The sequence below is a fragment of the Spea bombifrons genome, chromosome 13 (genome assembly GCF_027358695.1).
Source record: "Spea bombifrons isolate aSpeBom1 chromosome 13, aSpeBom1.2.pri, whole genome shotgun sequence".
Lineage (NCBI taxonomy): Eukaryota > Metazoa > Chordata > Amphibia > Anura > Pelobatidae > Spea > Spea bombifrons.
The window spans coordinates 19,391,523-19,408,206 of record NC_071099.1 but is presented as its reverse complement, the minus strand read 5'-3'; the positions used below and the strand labels follow the sequence as shown (position 1 = coordinate 19,408,206).

General features: G+C 41.9%; 1 protein-coding gene across 2 annotated transcripts; it reads right to left on the bottom strand.

Annotated features, from left to right (window-relative positions):
• Positions 1 to 1,074: 1,074 nt before the first annotated feature.
• Positions 1,075 to 16,067, bottom strand: LOC128471307 (serine/threonine-protein kinase 4-like). Of its 2 annotated transcripts, none has more exons than XM_053453222.1 (11): positions 15,859 to 16,064; positions 12,958 to 13,038; positions 12,206 to 12,334; positions 11,218 to 11,332; positions 9,103 to 9,267; positions 8,462 to 8,629; positions 6,800 to 6,937; positions 5,172 to 5,300; positions 4,574 to 4,769; positions 3,079 to 3,227; positions 1,075 to 1,386 (listed from the first exon to the last, which is right to left on the bottom strand). In XM_053453222.1, exons 1-11 carry the CDS (start codon positions 15,891 to 15,893, stop codon positions 1,228 to 1,230), a joined length of 1,464 nt encoding a protein of 487 aa, XP_053309197.1. In that variant the 5' UTR covers positions 15,894 to 16,064; the 3' UTR covers positions 1,075 to 1,227. The 2 variants fall into 2 exon arrangements, 1 of the variants encoding a protein (XP_053309197.1); XR_008346102.1 differs by having other exon boundaries at positions 1,298 to 1,386; positions 3,079 to 3,223; positions 15,859 to 16,067.
• Positions 16,068 to 16,684: the final 617 nt, after the last annotated feature.

Genomic DNA, 16,684 nt, shown 5'->3' with positions numbered 1-16,684 from the left:
GCTTGAGAATCGCCGCTATCTGCCCCCCCCTCCCAGATGCCACCATGAGTTAAACGACACCAAAATACCCCATGCGGGCCAATCCTGGAAATGTTGCCTTGATAGATCTATTAACCGTTCACTGCGCATGGATAAGGTATATTCTTACTATGCATCGTCCTTGTGTTTGCTAAACTGTATGAAATCAGAATTCATTTGTAATGAAGAGGACCTGACCTGAAAACAAAGATACTGAAAATATTATACGTTAAAAATAATAAATATGCACGGATTTAACGACCAGCGGTATGGTATATACATGAAATATACATTGTATCCATACATTGGCAGACATACGCGCCAACACACAAAGGGTTATTGTTGTATCGATGCGTTTGAGAGACATCCTCACCGAAATACTTATTCCTATGCGTAATACGGTAACAACGGCTTTCTACATTGCGATTTACAGAGGGTTACAAATAGAAGTTCAAATATTGGGGGGGGGGTCCAAAAACGATGAGGATTAAAGAATTATTTCTGGGTTTGTCATCCAGCAGCACCGGCAGAAACGATGTTTCTAATGTCGCATTTACTTATAAAAGTCTTAAGTGGGGATTTAATAAAGCGCAGGTTTATTTCAAAGGAGGACAACAACAAAGAACAATAGATCATAATCTAAAAACGAGAGGGTCAAAGGCTTTACTTTACTGAGTGCATGGTGGATAAGTGAAACAGACTCCCAGCAGAAGTGGCAGATGCTACTACATTATTGAGGGAATTTAAGATGTATGGCATAGCCAAGGGTGTCCAACCTGCGGCCCTCCAGCTGCTGGACGACTACATCTCCCATACTCCTCCACAAGCCCCTCCGCTGAAAGAGCATTATGGGAGATGTAGTCCTGCAGCAGCTGGAGGGCCGCAGGTTGGACGCCTTATGGCTCTCCTGGAACTAGGATCAGACTGGGTGCTGATGACGTTTTCCTTATTTTGTATGCTTTGCTCAATTGGCCGTGTTTTTCCCCCATTCAGTAAATTACATAGACTCCTGGAAAAACAGAAAAGGATGAACGCAACATCATTTTATATTAAAGATTTTATTTTACGTACCGCAAGTTCTATATACATAATCCATTTCACAAAAATATCAGTAAATATAAAATATTGTGGCTCTTAAAAAAATATTGTAAAAAAAGGCATAAAAAGGCATAAAAAGGCATCGTCCGGATAACGAGCGCTAAAAACCTTTCAGAAATGCTGCTGCCGGCGTTTCTTCGATTCAATCGCTTCTAGAATCGGCTGTCGTTTGGATTGATACTTTTGATGAATTTCTTCAATTTCTCGTTCCATCATCGGGTCCAAAGCACTCAGTTTGTTCTGAATCTCGGCCACACTCCATTCTTTTAACTATTGAGCAACAGACACACATCCATTGTCAAAAGTGAGTACAAAACGTCTGTAATATGTTTGTTATTAAATATGGAATATTTTGGTGGCTTGGATCGGATTTATAATGAAAAGTTATCCGTTAGCTGTATATCTGTTATATATATATATATATATACTGTTAACCCACCACATGTATACTCTGGTAAGTATAGCTAGTAATGTGTTAAAGGCTCTTTAAACACAAAGGGTTGTCTCCAGCTGACAATCAAGTTGAGCCGATCAGAAGTCAAAAGTCATCTTAACTGCCCCTGTGAATAAATCGACTCAAATCAGCCGACTTCCAACTCATTCTGAGGTGCAACGAAAAACGGAGAAAGTCTTCGGTTTCTTTAGAAAGCTGATGTCTGGACTCGTCAGGGGGAGATTCTGCTATTCATTAAGTCTCTGGTTTATCGTCCACCCTTAGGAGAGAGCAGCGCGTTTGCGGACCCCGCGTCGGGTTGGTTCCGGGATATAGAATTCCAGTCCCGAGACCGCAAACAGCTCAGGATTTTGGTGCCAAACTGGACCAATACCGGTCAATCCCATTAGGTGAGTTGACTATTTTCACTGCAGATTCATTAATTAAGATGGGCTTCCCAGAAATGAAAATAATTCAGGGATATAAGATTAATAAATACACTTATTGGATGTCGCCAAAAGTCCCTATTTGACCCAAAACAAGTTTGTTATTGGCTTGGTTGTAATAACGGCATAAGTGTTACTGCCCATTAAACGAGACAGAAAATACAGATTACATTGACCAAGTATAATATATATATATTTAAAAATAAGCCAAATCCTATCTGTGATATACACTATTTTCTAACGCACGGGCAAAGTCTGAACCCCCCCCCGTTCATCCGCAATTTCATGAGCCATAAACTTTTTAGATTTCGCCGCTCAAATTCAATGGGAAGAGAAATATTTTAAAGCACATAAAGCATTGGTTAAAACGAACGAGGTCTTCCCTGGAAGCGTCCTTCGACGTCGGCTAAAATCCTATTCACAGCTAACAGATCGGGAGGTTAAAGTACGATTTGCAGCGCAAAAGAAAAAGTGAATTTACTAGAAGAGAAAGAACCGTAATATTCCCGAGCAATGCGATCCGATGATGTCATAGAACGGAATGCAGAGAGCATGATTCAATTTTCGACCTCTTATAATGGACACGTTGATGTTAAATAAATTGACATCGATCGTCACAGAATGTATGAAACTGATTGCTCTCTGAAATAACAGAACTCTCGGATTCCTCCATCGCCTTCAAGGTAAGATAATTAACCGTAATCCCAACAGAGCCGACAACGCGCTGTGTAATACTCCGGACCTCAAGCGGGGGAACCAAATCTATTTTGAGGTCAACGGCCAATACCCTCTACACTATTTAAAATACTAAAAAAAAAACAAAAAACTATATTTACCTGCATAAAAAAATGGCATTAAAAAAAACATACAAATTTGGAATGAACTGCAGACATCACTGGGAATTTTAGATGATTTTTATACGTTACGAATGTCCCAATTTCAGAATATTTATGTATAAATGTATATAATATATATATATCTTGTGTGTATAACAAACATATAACAAAAGGCATTTTAGTAGAGAGTAAGAGAAGTCATTTAGTGATAACCTCAGGAATTCACAAAGCTACAATCTATACTCACAAAACCGTAATCTCCATTCAGTGGGATTTTCCACTCGGACGAATCCGTAGATTGCGGGATCATCTTTTCTGGGGTGCTGAACTGGTTTTCCTTTTGCTCAAAATATTCGAGGAATGCTGGCTTAACCCCTTGGACGCGTTCATTACTTTCTGTAACGTTAAAAACAAACACAAAATTACGGGAATCTGAATTAAAAAAGTAATTCACTTCATAACCGGGATCACAGTCAAATCACAAATAAAGAAGCGATTCTGATACAAAATATTAAAAGCGATCCTATCGCTATAGCAACAAGCAGAATTGGTCAAATAATTGAATAACCTGATGTTCTTCTCTGTCCTTAAAATAACCGCTTAATTTATATTTTTAAACACAAATATTTAGATGTCTTTTTAATTAAAAAAAACCCAAAATGATTAACGAATCAACATCACATTAAGCCCGATGGTTTATTATTTTTTTGGATTTTTTTGTTTTAAACAATTTCATACCCAGGCAACTTCACCACCACTCCTGTTCAATAAAACGAGCGCGGATCGTTCTGTTTCTTGCTGCGCCCTTCACCAATCTGCGAAGGACGCGACTTACAGATCCGTCTACTGAGACTCTAAAAAGGCTTAGTTTCCTCAGGGAGGATATTCTTTCGAATTCAAGGATTTGCATGCTAGCTGGGAAAGGACAAAAGATTGCTATGGGATTAGATTACACCGCTGTCAACCTGTACTTAGACCAGCGCTGGCTACAATGTCTCAAAAGGAACCTTTTATAACAAAAAAAATGACAGCAAAAGAGTGGAATTCTCACGCTTTCAACGGAATCAATAAAACGTCAGAAAAAGATCTACAGATTATACGCTGATTATATACACAGTCATCCAAGCACACGCGGTCTTTAAACCATGTAATATATTAGAATTTAAGGGGGCCGATACACCCGCTAGTGAAGTTTACATCCGAAGCTATAAATGTACGTTACGCCCAGGCTGCAGTTTAATTGTAATCATTTTCTGTCAACATAAAGGATAAATGTCATTCATGTATAAAGTTACTCTTTTACTCCTTTTCCAGTGTAATATATACTCGGCTCCCTCCGGTATTACTCCGTTCCTCGCGCCGCCAGGCTTGGTTTAGGAGCCCCTGACATTAGAAGCCAACACTCTTAATTTAAAAGCAACACACAAACTCATTGGGATTGGTAAGAAGAAATCAGATTACTGGGGGTGCCGAGGGCCATACCTCGGGTCCTGGTCGCAGACCCAGAGACCCTCATTATAACCGCCGAAGGGTTAGGGAAACGGGTGAGATTGGAGTCATTGATAATACGGTTCTCAGGGGGTTCCATTTTCTCCACTTATCATTTCATTTACTCTGCTGTAATAAATGTTTGGGAAACGGGGCTCACAACGGATGTCATTCAAAAACTTCGCATCACTGTAACCCGGAATCTGAAGCCACCAATATGACATCAATCGTTCAAAAAGCTTAAATGATCTTACGTTTCATGGTACCAGATTCTTCTTCATCGTCGTCATCATCGTTGTTGATTAACATTGTACCGAGCTGGTTTTCCAGCTTGTCATTTTCGACCATCGTATTCTCCGCACCCTCGCTCATTGTACTAAAGTCCTTCGTTGTGTTCATCCCTTTATCGCTTGCTTGAACCATCGTCCCCGAATCAACATCGTCTTCCTCCTGCACAACAACAAAGAATACGTAGACAAGTAAGACTTAAGCGAAAGTAGCGAAAGAATATTCATTTACAGCACTTTACGTTATATATTAAATGATCAGAACAATCAATTCACGTCAAAGATATATCTAGAGGTATCGTGGGGTCATAAGTTAAGTATTTTTTGGCGGTGATTTGGGTTTCACTCCCTGGTTTGGCATCTGGTTTGCTTGCTGCCCCGGTTTCCTTAAATTCTGCATTTGCCTTTAGTCCTATTCATCGATTTTGTCTCAGTCCTTAAGGGTTTAAGTTAAGTAAACAGAGAATAAAAAAGGGCCCTCGACCGTCAGAATTGGTGTGAATACCAGATAACCGCTAACTGAAAAGAAAGAATATCTTATATTCCGTTATCTTATTTTACTAACCCCGTTCTCCTCCTCTTCCAGTTCCACCTCACGCTGTTTTATTTCACTGCGCTTGATCTTTGCTTCCATGGCTTCATTTATCAAGTGTAGCAAAATGGATACCCCTTTAGCAGTTTTAATGAAGGGATGCTAAAAAATAAAAAAATTATAATTTTAGACACAGTTACACGATGCACACACTAACGTGAAAATTCCAAATGACACTAAATACCGTATTTGCTCGATTATATATACGATGACCCTGATTATAAGACGACCCCCCAAAATTTGACTGAGCACCGGAAGTTCACGTCACGCTGGTGCTTCGTCATAGAAGCCCCAATGGAAGTGTCGGGTAGCAGCGGAGGTCATCTCATGCAGACGTCCACCGGCTGCCAGAGAGGAGGATCCAGGTCTCCTGCAGCACTGCGGGGAATCCTCCTCTCTGGCAGCCGGTGACAACCTCCGCAGCTGCTCACCGCTACTTCTGCTGGGGCTTCTATGGTGGAGCACCTGAAGGTCACGTCATGCCAGCGCTCCGTCATAGAAGCCCCAGTGGACGTGCTGGCAGCAGAGGGGGTTGTCTGCATCACGCAGACATCCACCGGCTGCCGGAGAGGAGGATCCATGTCTCTGCAGCGCTGCGGTGGATCTGGATCCTAGCCCTGCTGTTTGCCCGCAGTGCTAACTGAAAAAAAAAAAAACAACTGCCCAGCGCCTGGAACTGCAGGTCTTGGGCGTCGGGCGATACGAATTACACTAAACCCCGATTATAGAACGTGAAGTGTTTTATATATAAAGCTTTTGATGCATAAATCGGGGTTAAAATGTCCTTGGATTAATAATAAATTATGTTAGCCTTACAAAACATCAGACATTGTTCTATTTATTTTGAATTTATTATGAATTATATTCGGGGCAGAACATTAAATTATTTAGTGAAATATTTACAGCGCACTCTACACCCCCCCCACACACACCATGTCCCAGTTTCTGTAAATTACATCGTCCTCCATACTTGGGAATGCAGACAAACAGAAAATAGCTGGTTCTTTACTCACTTGGAGTTGTAAGAGTTAAATCACAAACAAAATGCAAATATATATCTACAGCTCAATCAAAATTATAATTCAAGCTGAGTGTCCACGAGACATCCCTATTCCTAGACGTAAAACGTGAGTCCTTGGTGGTGTCTAACCCAGCTGGTTTTTGCGAAGCTGATTTTCCCAACGCATTTGGGCTGATCCCTATGACTGCTTTATGGTCGTTTTATATACAAATAGGGATGCCCATCTTGGTACCAACCAAGAGCGTCTACCAGTGACAGTATCTGCACTCTCCGCTACCTTTTTAAGTCATGGCTTTTGACCCTTGCTGGTTACCAGCGGCGTGACTGCTCCTGACTGCTCAGTCTTCCTGGAGTGTTTGCCGCCTCTATCTAGCTATCCACCAAGGGGCTGCGTAGAGCCTCGGATCGTCCTCTGGAGACTCCAGACCAGGTAGGTTATGGATGTTTCCAACGAGTTCACGATTTATAACTTATACGATTATATATAATATTTATAAAAACAGAAAATAGAGATCTATAGATAACGACTTGTATTGCTTAATCCCTTAACTATTGTAAGCCACGCATGCACGCTATCTACCTGTAGAAGTTCGGTCGCACTGGCTCGGTTTTCGGGGTTCTTTACAAGACATTGATTAATAAAATCATTGAATTCCTTTGACCAATGCTCTGGTTTTCGAAGCTCTGGCGGTGGATTTGACGGAATCATGAAAATCGCCTTTAACAGAAAAGAAGAAAAAAAACAAAACACACACGTGATATAATTACAAAATACAAGCCAACGACGCAAGTCATGCTACCTAGAATGATCTCTTCTACGTGAAATAATAATAAAAAGTTAAAGAAATTGGAGAAAGAAGTAAAACGGAGTCATATCCGTCCGTGGTTTTGTCACTTCCTGAATCATTTTGCACAATTAAAATAGATATTTTGAACGCAGGATATCACCGCCGACAGATTATCCACCACGTTTTCCGGGCAGTGGCCCAAAAAGGCAAAGGCACTTCTTGGATCTCGATCCGGTTATTATTAGCTCCATTACAAAGCCATCAATAAATGGCTGAATTTACCTTCTTATACTAAAGGGAATTGGATGCTAACCGACGCGCATAAAAACCTAAAAACCTAAAAATCAATACAGCGGATGACGGGGCCGTTCCACTCGCTCTGCTGAACAAATCACTAGAATAACGAGACACGCGGTACGGGAAACAGGATACTTTGTAAAAAAAATAAATAATAATAATAATAATAATAATAATGTCTTCAAAATAACGTCGTCTATTTCAAAAAGAAATCTAAGTTGTGCCGTATATTTGATGGATTTTATGTCTTAAAAGGCAGCGAAGCAAACAAGAAAAATAGAGCGGTCGATGGCTGCGTTCATAAAACTGCCGACCGGTCAAAAAACATGAATAGCTGGAAGACCGATATCGGTGTCTCTGAATAAATCTTGGGGATAGGACATCTAATTTGATCCAGAAGCATCTGAAAAGTACGGCTACTGCGTTGCTTATACATAAAACCGACCACGGACTCGTGCGATTATTATTATTATTATTATTATTATACTTTATTTATAAAGCGCCAACAGATTCCGCAGCGCTGTACAAGGTAAAAATTTTACAGATGACAACAAGAACAAAATGACAAGATTCGGACTCCTTAACGCCTCCTACTTTCAGCAAGTGGAGGGTTTGTTATTTGTTTGTTAGTTATTTTTCTTTATTACCGTAAAATGTATCAAGAGAAATAATGTTTCAGACAGAGTGCTGTAAAAAAGCATTTGCCTCTTCCCAATTGCTTCCCTTTCTGCATATTTCAGATCACATTTTAATATTAGACAAAGAAACACAAAATGCAGTTTTTAAATAATGAATTCATGTAAAGAAGAAAAAAAACTATACAGCCCCACCTGGCCGTACATGCCAAGTACCATGAAATCGTATAACCATCTTCAGAGAATCGCTGATATATATGCGCTTGCGTTACGCTGCAGTGCCAGAAAACGGTATAATACCCACAAATGTCACTGCTTGTCTGTTGTTGCCCTCTAGCAGGCAAAAGCGGAATTGGAGGTTCCATTCAATGTTCCTAAAATACCATTTTTGTAGGGAGTTTCCATAGTACGTTGACAAATATATTGCAAATAAATAAATATACTTGTTTCAACATGTATTTTTAGGAAAAAAAAGAGCTGAAACAATGTGTTTTTTACCAAGTTTGTACGTAGACTTCTTACCCGCATTGGATGGATATCCGCGTACGGTGGTTTCCCTTCCGCCATTTCTATGGCAGTTATACCGAGGGACCAAATATCCGCAACTCCGTTATAGCCGATTTCCTGAATCACTTCTGGAGCCATCCAAAACGGAGTCCCAATCACCGTGTTCCGCTTCGCCATGGTGTCCTAAAAAGAAAAGCAAAGCATGGGTCTCCAAGCCGCGAAGCCTCAGCCTGCTCTGCGCCCACCACGTCCCGAGTAGCCGGATATTTGGGGCAGTTTAAAGCTAAATACAGTATCAGAAACATTATTCCCGATACCGACGAACGTCCAGACCTCTCCCGGTAATAACTCTTTCATCAACTTTGCCTGATTTAATGCGGTTGAGTTTTGCTGGAAACATTTAATTGCCCCTTGACACAAAAACAAGCATCGATACTCTCTTCAGAAGCTGAATTATTAGCGTTTTGGAGGCTCATGTGTATACCGGCAGCAGCCCCTTTATAAAGCGTGCAAATAAATCCCAGCAAATACCCCGTTTTATTATTTGAATCGCATGAAGACACTTTAACTCTTTCCAAGTCAACGACCTTGAAATCCAAACGTCTGCGGTCAAACAGCAACGAGAATCCGGCTGAAGACGAAGAAATCGTACTTACCGTTAGCTGACCGGCGACACCAAAATCTGCCAGTTTGGCAATTCCTTCTGAACTCAATAATATGTTCCCTGCCTTGATATCTCGGTGAATTTTTCTCATAAAATGAAGATATTCGAGTCCTTTAAGTGTTGATTGCAAAATGGTGGCAATTTCATCTTCTTTTAACTAAAGAGAGAAGGGAAGTTAGTTTGGTTTTTTATGGTAACTGATGGGACGCGACTCTCACCGGTAATGCTTTATGGAATATAATATATAATATATATACATACACATATTATATACATAGACACACATAATATATAATATATACACATCATACACAATATATAATATATACATACACACATATTATATACATACATTCACATATAATATATATCCATACATATAATATATATTAAATACATACACACATCTATAATATATACATACACATAATATATATTAAATACATACACACATATATAATATATACATACACATATTATATACATACATATATATATATACATACATATATATACATACATATATATACATACATACATATACATACATATATATACATACATACATATATATACATACATATATATACATACATATATATTCATACATATATATTCATACATATATATATATATATATATATATATGCATACATACACCCACACACACACACAGTATACACATCATACACATAATATATATCCATACATATAATATATAATAAATACATACAAACTTATATAATATATACATACACACATATAATATATATCCATACATATAATATATACACATCATACACAATATATAATACCGTATATACACACACACGTCAGAGCACAGACCATCTCTTACATATAAATCATTCGGTGTTAGAGAATGAGGGCACCGGGAAGCAGGTTCGCGTTATCAGTAAGCTGTAAAAGCTGATGTGAAACTCGTTTAATATTTTTTTTCTCACAGAATGCGACACAAACTTCCTCTTCTGGAAATTTATGGCACCTCGGTAACCGGTAACATATTTCAAAGGGGGTTTTCAGTCTGCTTATCAGAAACCAGGCAACCCAGCTACACCATTCCCCCCGTGAGCGATCCGCCCCACAACACACTCCTCCCCCCTGCGCGATCCGCCCACAACACACTCCCCCCCCGCGCACGATCCGCCCACAACACACTCCCCCCCCCGCGCGCGATCCGCCCACAACACACTCCCCCCCCGCGCGCGATCCGCCCACAACACACTCCCCCCCGCGCGCGATCCGCCCACAACACACTCCCCCCCCGCGCGCGATCCGCCCACAACACACTCCCCCCCGCGCGCGATCCGCCCACAACACACTCCCCCCCGCGCGCGATCCGCCCACAACACACTCCCCCCCGCGCGCGATCCGCCCACAACACACTCCCCCCCGCGCGCGATCCGCCCACAACACACTCCCCCCCGCGCGCGATCCGCCCACAACACACTCCCCCCCGCGCGCGATCCGCCCACAACACACTCCCCCCCGCGCGCGATCCGCCCACAACACACTCCCCCCCGCGCGCGATCCGCCCACAACACACTCCCCCCGCGCGCGATCCGCCCACAACACACTCCCCCCGCGCGCGATCCGCCCACAACACACTCCCCCCGCGCGCGATCCGCCCACAACACACTCCCCCCGCGCGCGATCCGCCCACAACACACTCCCCCCGCGCGCGATCCGCCCACAACACACTCCCCTCGCGCGATCCGCCCACAACACACTCCCCCCGCGCGATCCGCCCACAACACACTCCCCCCGCGCGATCCGCCCACAACACACTCCTCTCCCCCAACCCCCCCACGCGCGCGATCCGCCCCACAACACACTCCCAAACATTTGCTTTCACTGCAAGCTTTGCTGCACCCAACTATCATGTTTTTATTATATTAAATGAATTTTTACTCTAATGCCCACATTGTCTTGGTCTCTTTACGACGATACTTTGAACCCGAGTGAGGATCTCCCTGAGCTGCTCGCCTGAAACACGAGTTTCTCTTCAGGGCGCCGGGGAAAACATCCAGTTTTTATAACGCGTTCTACTAGCATATTGTGTTTTTTAAATATAAAACATTCCACTTACCGTTTGTTTCCTCAGTCGAATTACGTCCGAAACAGAGCCGCCTCCGCAGTACTCCATGACAATCCACAGATCCGTGTTTTTAAAGTAGCTGCCGTAATATTTCACCACGTGGGGGCTGAAGAATGAAACGAAGGTTACAGGGGTGATAAGTAAACGATATTATTTCTCATATATTGTATTATGCATCATACAGGGCAAACTCAGCACTCCTTCCTGGAGAAATCCACCAGCGTTACTCCTTCATCGAAGCGAGGGAGTTCAAATCACAACTCACCTGCACCCCCCCCCTTTAGTGAATAGACCCCCATTGTCTTCCAACACCAAACAAAATCTGTATTACTTAAACACAGACACAGGAACATGCTTAATACAGGAGACACGTGAAGCCATGTTCCACAAAGCAGGGTCAGCGCTTAATTATTTAAAATCGTTTTAATATTAAATGATTTCCCTTTCCCAGGAGCCTCGGCACCATTTTCTCTCTAGAAACTTCACTTTAAAGGGGCAAACATTTATGTTTATTAGGTTATTTTACAAAAGTGTTTAAAACACAAGAAGAAGAAGAAGAGGAGAGAAGCCACCCTCAGCATCAACACTCAAAGTTACCGTCATTCAGCGTCTCGTTAATACAATGCGGGGGGGGGGCTCTACATCATATGACCTATATGACCTCGTTGGACATCCCATTCCAAAACCATGGGCAGGAACGTGGACTTGTTGAAAACAAACATGTGGTTCCCATACATCCAATCCCATTATTCCCAAATATTGTGTGAATTCCAACAGACTTTTACATAAAGTTTTGGTAATATCTATTTCTTCATTCACTGACCTCCACTACTAACTCATTCATTTAAACACAGCGGCCTCTTAAATCCCACACACGCACACAAACAGCCACTGATACCTTGGAAGTAACGATGTCATTATTTCCTATGCATTTGTTACGTAGTAACGAGCGTTCGTATGGCTGTAATAGCCGTGGTACCTGTCACACTGCTGCATGATAGAGATCTCCTTGATGATTTCCTGAAGGTCAGACTCTACGGGGATCTGTTTAATTGCAACAATCTCACTCGTTTCCTTGTGACTCGCTTTAAATACACTGCCATACGAGCTGAAAAAGAGGATGCGATGGTGAGATGCACAACGAAGGATGACAAGGGATGTATACAGAAATTAATTTAAAAAAGTATATAATTGCACTGAATAAAGACCAAAGAAACCTACTGTGTGGGAAGAGAAGACCTATAACATCTTAGAGGATACATACATACAGGTACACACACACACATATATATATATATATATATATATATATACATACATACACACACATATTCTATCCCTCATATGTAAATAGACATGGATCCAGAATCCCTGGGCTGGTGCCCACACAATAGAACCCCTGCTCTGAAGTATGGGGGCAAATAGTAAGGGGCAAGGTTGGACCACAGAAATTATTATTTCCAAGCTTGAGGACCGACTCATCCGTTCACTGAATGGAAAGTCTCTTGGTTCTCTGCCCAATTCACACAGAAATGGAGTTCTGCTTTCATTGTATAACTCCTGGCAACCACGATACCCGAGTTCAGCTACTTGAAGGGACCAAACTTTCAAATCTGTTTTAATTGAGATTTTAAAGTTTGACAAGACATGCAGTGAACATTACATTAAATAAAAAAGGAGGACCTTGCTAAAAAAAAATACAAAAAATAATACGTTTGTTAAAATACTTACCCTTCCCCAAGTTTTTCTAGAATATCAAACACTTCTTCAGGTTGTTTATTAAGATTCTCTTCACTTAACTTCTTTAATTGTCTGTTTAACAAATGAAAATAAATATATTTGTCAGAATTCAAGATGCTTAGAAATAAAGGGAAAAAAGGAAGAACGGTTCTGTGCTTCCCCAATCAGTACACCAGCGACGCAACAAGTACTACATGCAGAGGACTACATTCTGTACAATTTAGAAATCCCCTTTTTTACTATCTACGCAAAAGTATGTGGACTCTCCTAATTATTGAGTTTAGGTGTGTCACCCATTGCTAACAGGTATATAAAATCAAGCCCATAGGCAGCCGTCTCTACAGACAAACAAGGGTCGCACTGAAGAGCTCAGTGACTCTAAATCTTGACAATTAAAAAAAAATAAAAAATAAATAAATATCTGTAAAATAAAATAGTATCGGTTACTATAGAGTTCCAAAGCGCCTCTGGAAGCAACATCAGCACAAAGCACTGAAACGGGTTTTCACGGCCGAGGAGCCGCACAGAAGCCGAGAAGCTGATAGATCTCTATGCCCAACGCCAAGCTATTTAGTGCGGAAAAGTTTGGAGGTCGGGTAACGGTCTGGGGCTTTGGGTCTCTTACTTCCAGCGAAGGGCACATCATACAAAAACATTTTGGAGACATATATGCTTCAAACTTTGTGACACCATGGTGGGGAAAGCCCTTTCCTGTTCCAGTATGACTGCGGCCCAGCGCTCAAAGCAAGGTCCATAAAGACATGGATGGATGGATGGATGGGTTTCGAAGAACTCAAGTGGGCTGCACAGCGACCTCACCCCCGTTGAACACATTCGGGATAAAGGCGAGCCAGGCCTACATCAGCCCCTGACCTCACAAACGGGCACATATTTCACAGACACTCCGACATCTTCAGGAAAGCCTTCTTAGATCATCGTAATGCCCATGGTTTTGGAATCTATGGACACAGGTGTGATACAGGTCTGGTGTCTGCATACTTTTGGTCACATAGTGTAAATTCAGAGCGAAAAATTTCTCTATCCTCTATCTACTCTTCAGATCAAAAACAGAGCTCTAACAAATGGGTTTTGACAACTGAAAGTTGTGCTTCTTGGTGAATTTGTGTCGACGTGAATGAAACGGCATAGCTTGGGGAGCGGAAAGGTTTCAGCCACAGGTGTTGAACGGGAAGATCACGCGTGTAGAAGCTCTGCGGAACTAAATAAATACAATGAAAAATCCGCACTTCCTCTGTGCGTCTCTTTGTGGGTTTTCTAAACAAGCTGCGACATCTCATTACACAACGGCAGTCTCCATCATCAGGGCTTTAAAGTACTATAAAGGACTATGAGCTAGTCGAGAATCGGAGGGCATTTATTATCCAACATGTATCGCACAGCGAAAACACAGCTGGCTTTAGAAATTCTAAAAGGTATGATTCGCTACAACAACAAACAAACAATCGTTTCATTTGTGTTCATTATGTTTTGTAAATATACATGTCACTGCTGACGACGCGTCATTCAGAATGCGGAGGTGCTTCCGTTTGTCTCGTTACATCACCAAAGATCTTTTGAGCTCATAGAATACGGTATATGCAAAACTTCAGAAAAAAAGCAGTAAAACGCAGCACAAAAAACATTTACGTTTCTATACTCAGACTGTACTTAGAGCTTACGGTTTGAGACGGGGGGCAGAAATAAAGAAGGGTTGCCCAAAGATTCCTTGTGCAATAGAGTTACACAAGCGTTATCTCCAGATCACATTCTATATGTCATAGAGAAACACGGCATCCAAAACCCATCTGTGTCATCTTTCGGTATGACCACACTTCCTGTTCCACTACCTCTTTAAACATTATATACCGTATCTATCGGCGTATAACACGCACTTTTTTAACTAAAATTTGAAGCTGAAATCCTACCTGCGTGTTATACGCCGATAAATCCTAGAGCCAGTGGCGCAACTACCGGGGTCGCAACTGCGACCGGGCCCTGGAGTTCTGCCAGTCAGGGGGGGCCCAAGGGGTGCCGAGCGGTTGCTGAAGACGACCGCTCGGCAACTCTCGGGCCCCCCTGACTGACAGAAATCCAGGACTCCTCTGCTGGCGGCCGCCGCCGCCGCCTGCCTCAGCCTCAGCCGCCGCCTGCCGCCTGCCTCAGCCTCCGCCGCCTGCCTCAGCGCTTCAACTCTTGTGTTGGAAGCGTGAGGCGTTTGTCTCGGGTGCCGTCGCTCAGCAGTGAAGCGCCCGCACCCGAGACAAACGCCTCACGCTTCCAACACAGGAGTTGAAGGTAAGTGACCGGGGTGGGGTTAGGGAGAGAGAGGGGAGATCCTGAGAAGGGGGGTTAGGGTGTGTGTGTCTTACTGTGTGTGTGTCGTTTCCCAGATAGCAGTGATTCTGATGAAGTTTTTTTTGTTCAGTTTTTTTGTTAAAAAATGGGGGTGCGTGTTATACGCCGATAAATACGGTATATATTATACATACCGATATATATATATATACACACACACACACATATATATATATATATATATATATAGAGAGAGAGAGAGAGATCACATACAGATTATATATAAATATCACATACAGATATATATATAGATATAGATATATATATATAGATATATATATATATAGAGATATATATATATATATATAGATATATATATCTATATCTATATATATATATCTATATCTATATATATATATAATGTGTAACGGTGCAGAGAACACGGTATTATATTTCCCGAATCCCTGCCGTGTTACAGACTTTGGGGTAAGTATATAAAGATTAGAAGTAACGATCTACCGGTAGTCTGCTCACCTACCTCACATAGAAATGGCTCCCCTGTGTTAAAAGAAGGGTTAACGGGTGGCGAGATCTTACCTCCTGGGGTGGTTTCTGAGCTGCACCGGCTCCATCTCTTCGCTTTAGCCGTTGCCCTGCCCGCTGGATCAGGGGCAGAAGGTGGGCGCCGCTTGCCCCCGGCGTGGTCACTGCAGAGCGCGGATGTAAAGCCTGTGGTTCGGCGGCTTCATGTCAGATCAGAGACGATCCTACACAGGCAGCGCTTCACATACCGACAAACGGAAGCCGGAACAGGGCGGCGGAAGCTGCATGTGAAAGATTGCGAAATATTAGTGATCAGACGAGCAGCCGGCGCTGGGAGTGTACTCAGCGCTCATTAATCACAGCCGCTGGGGAAGAGTATTATAATCTGTGGCCCCAGGGGGAGATTATTGTGTGGGGGGGGGGTAACACATAGGCTCTGAGCAAACTCTTTGTCTGTGTAATCCCACCGTTCAATGAGCGCTCCCTGTATAAATGGGAGCTCAGAGATATTTAGCAAGAGACTGGAAATTACTGTTTATAATGCTGCATTTCCCAAAATAACGGGACTGTCCTACTCTACTCACTGCATGGCGCTTATTTGTGCAACATAAATTCTTAAAATGCATCGCATGTTCACATTTATCTGCATCTATGTATATATACATATTTATATTTTATTACACACACAAATTCCAAAAAATGGTCAAGTGCCCAGGTGCATCTATATATACTGCATATATTATTTATTCATACATTTAATATAGATAGAAATGTACTTAATCAGCTTGACTTCATGTCAACTGAAGTTCGACTATATTGTTCTCCATAGGTCTTTTGTTACATTAATAGGTAAATATATATATATATATATCCAGTTTTT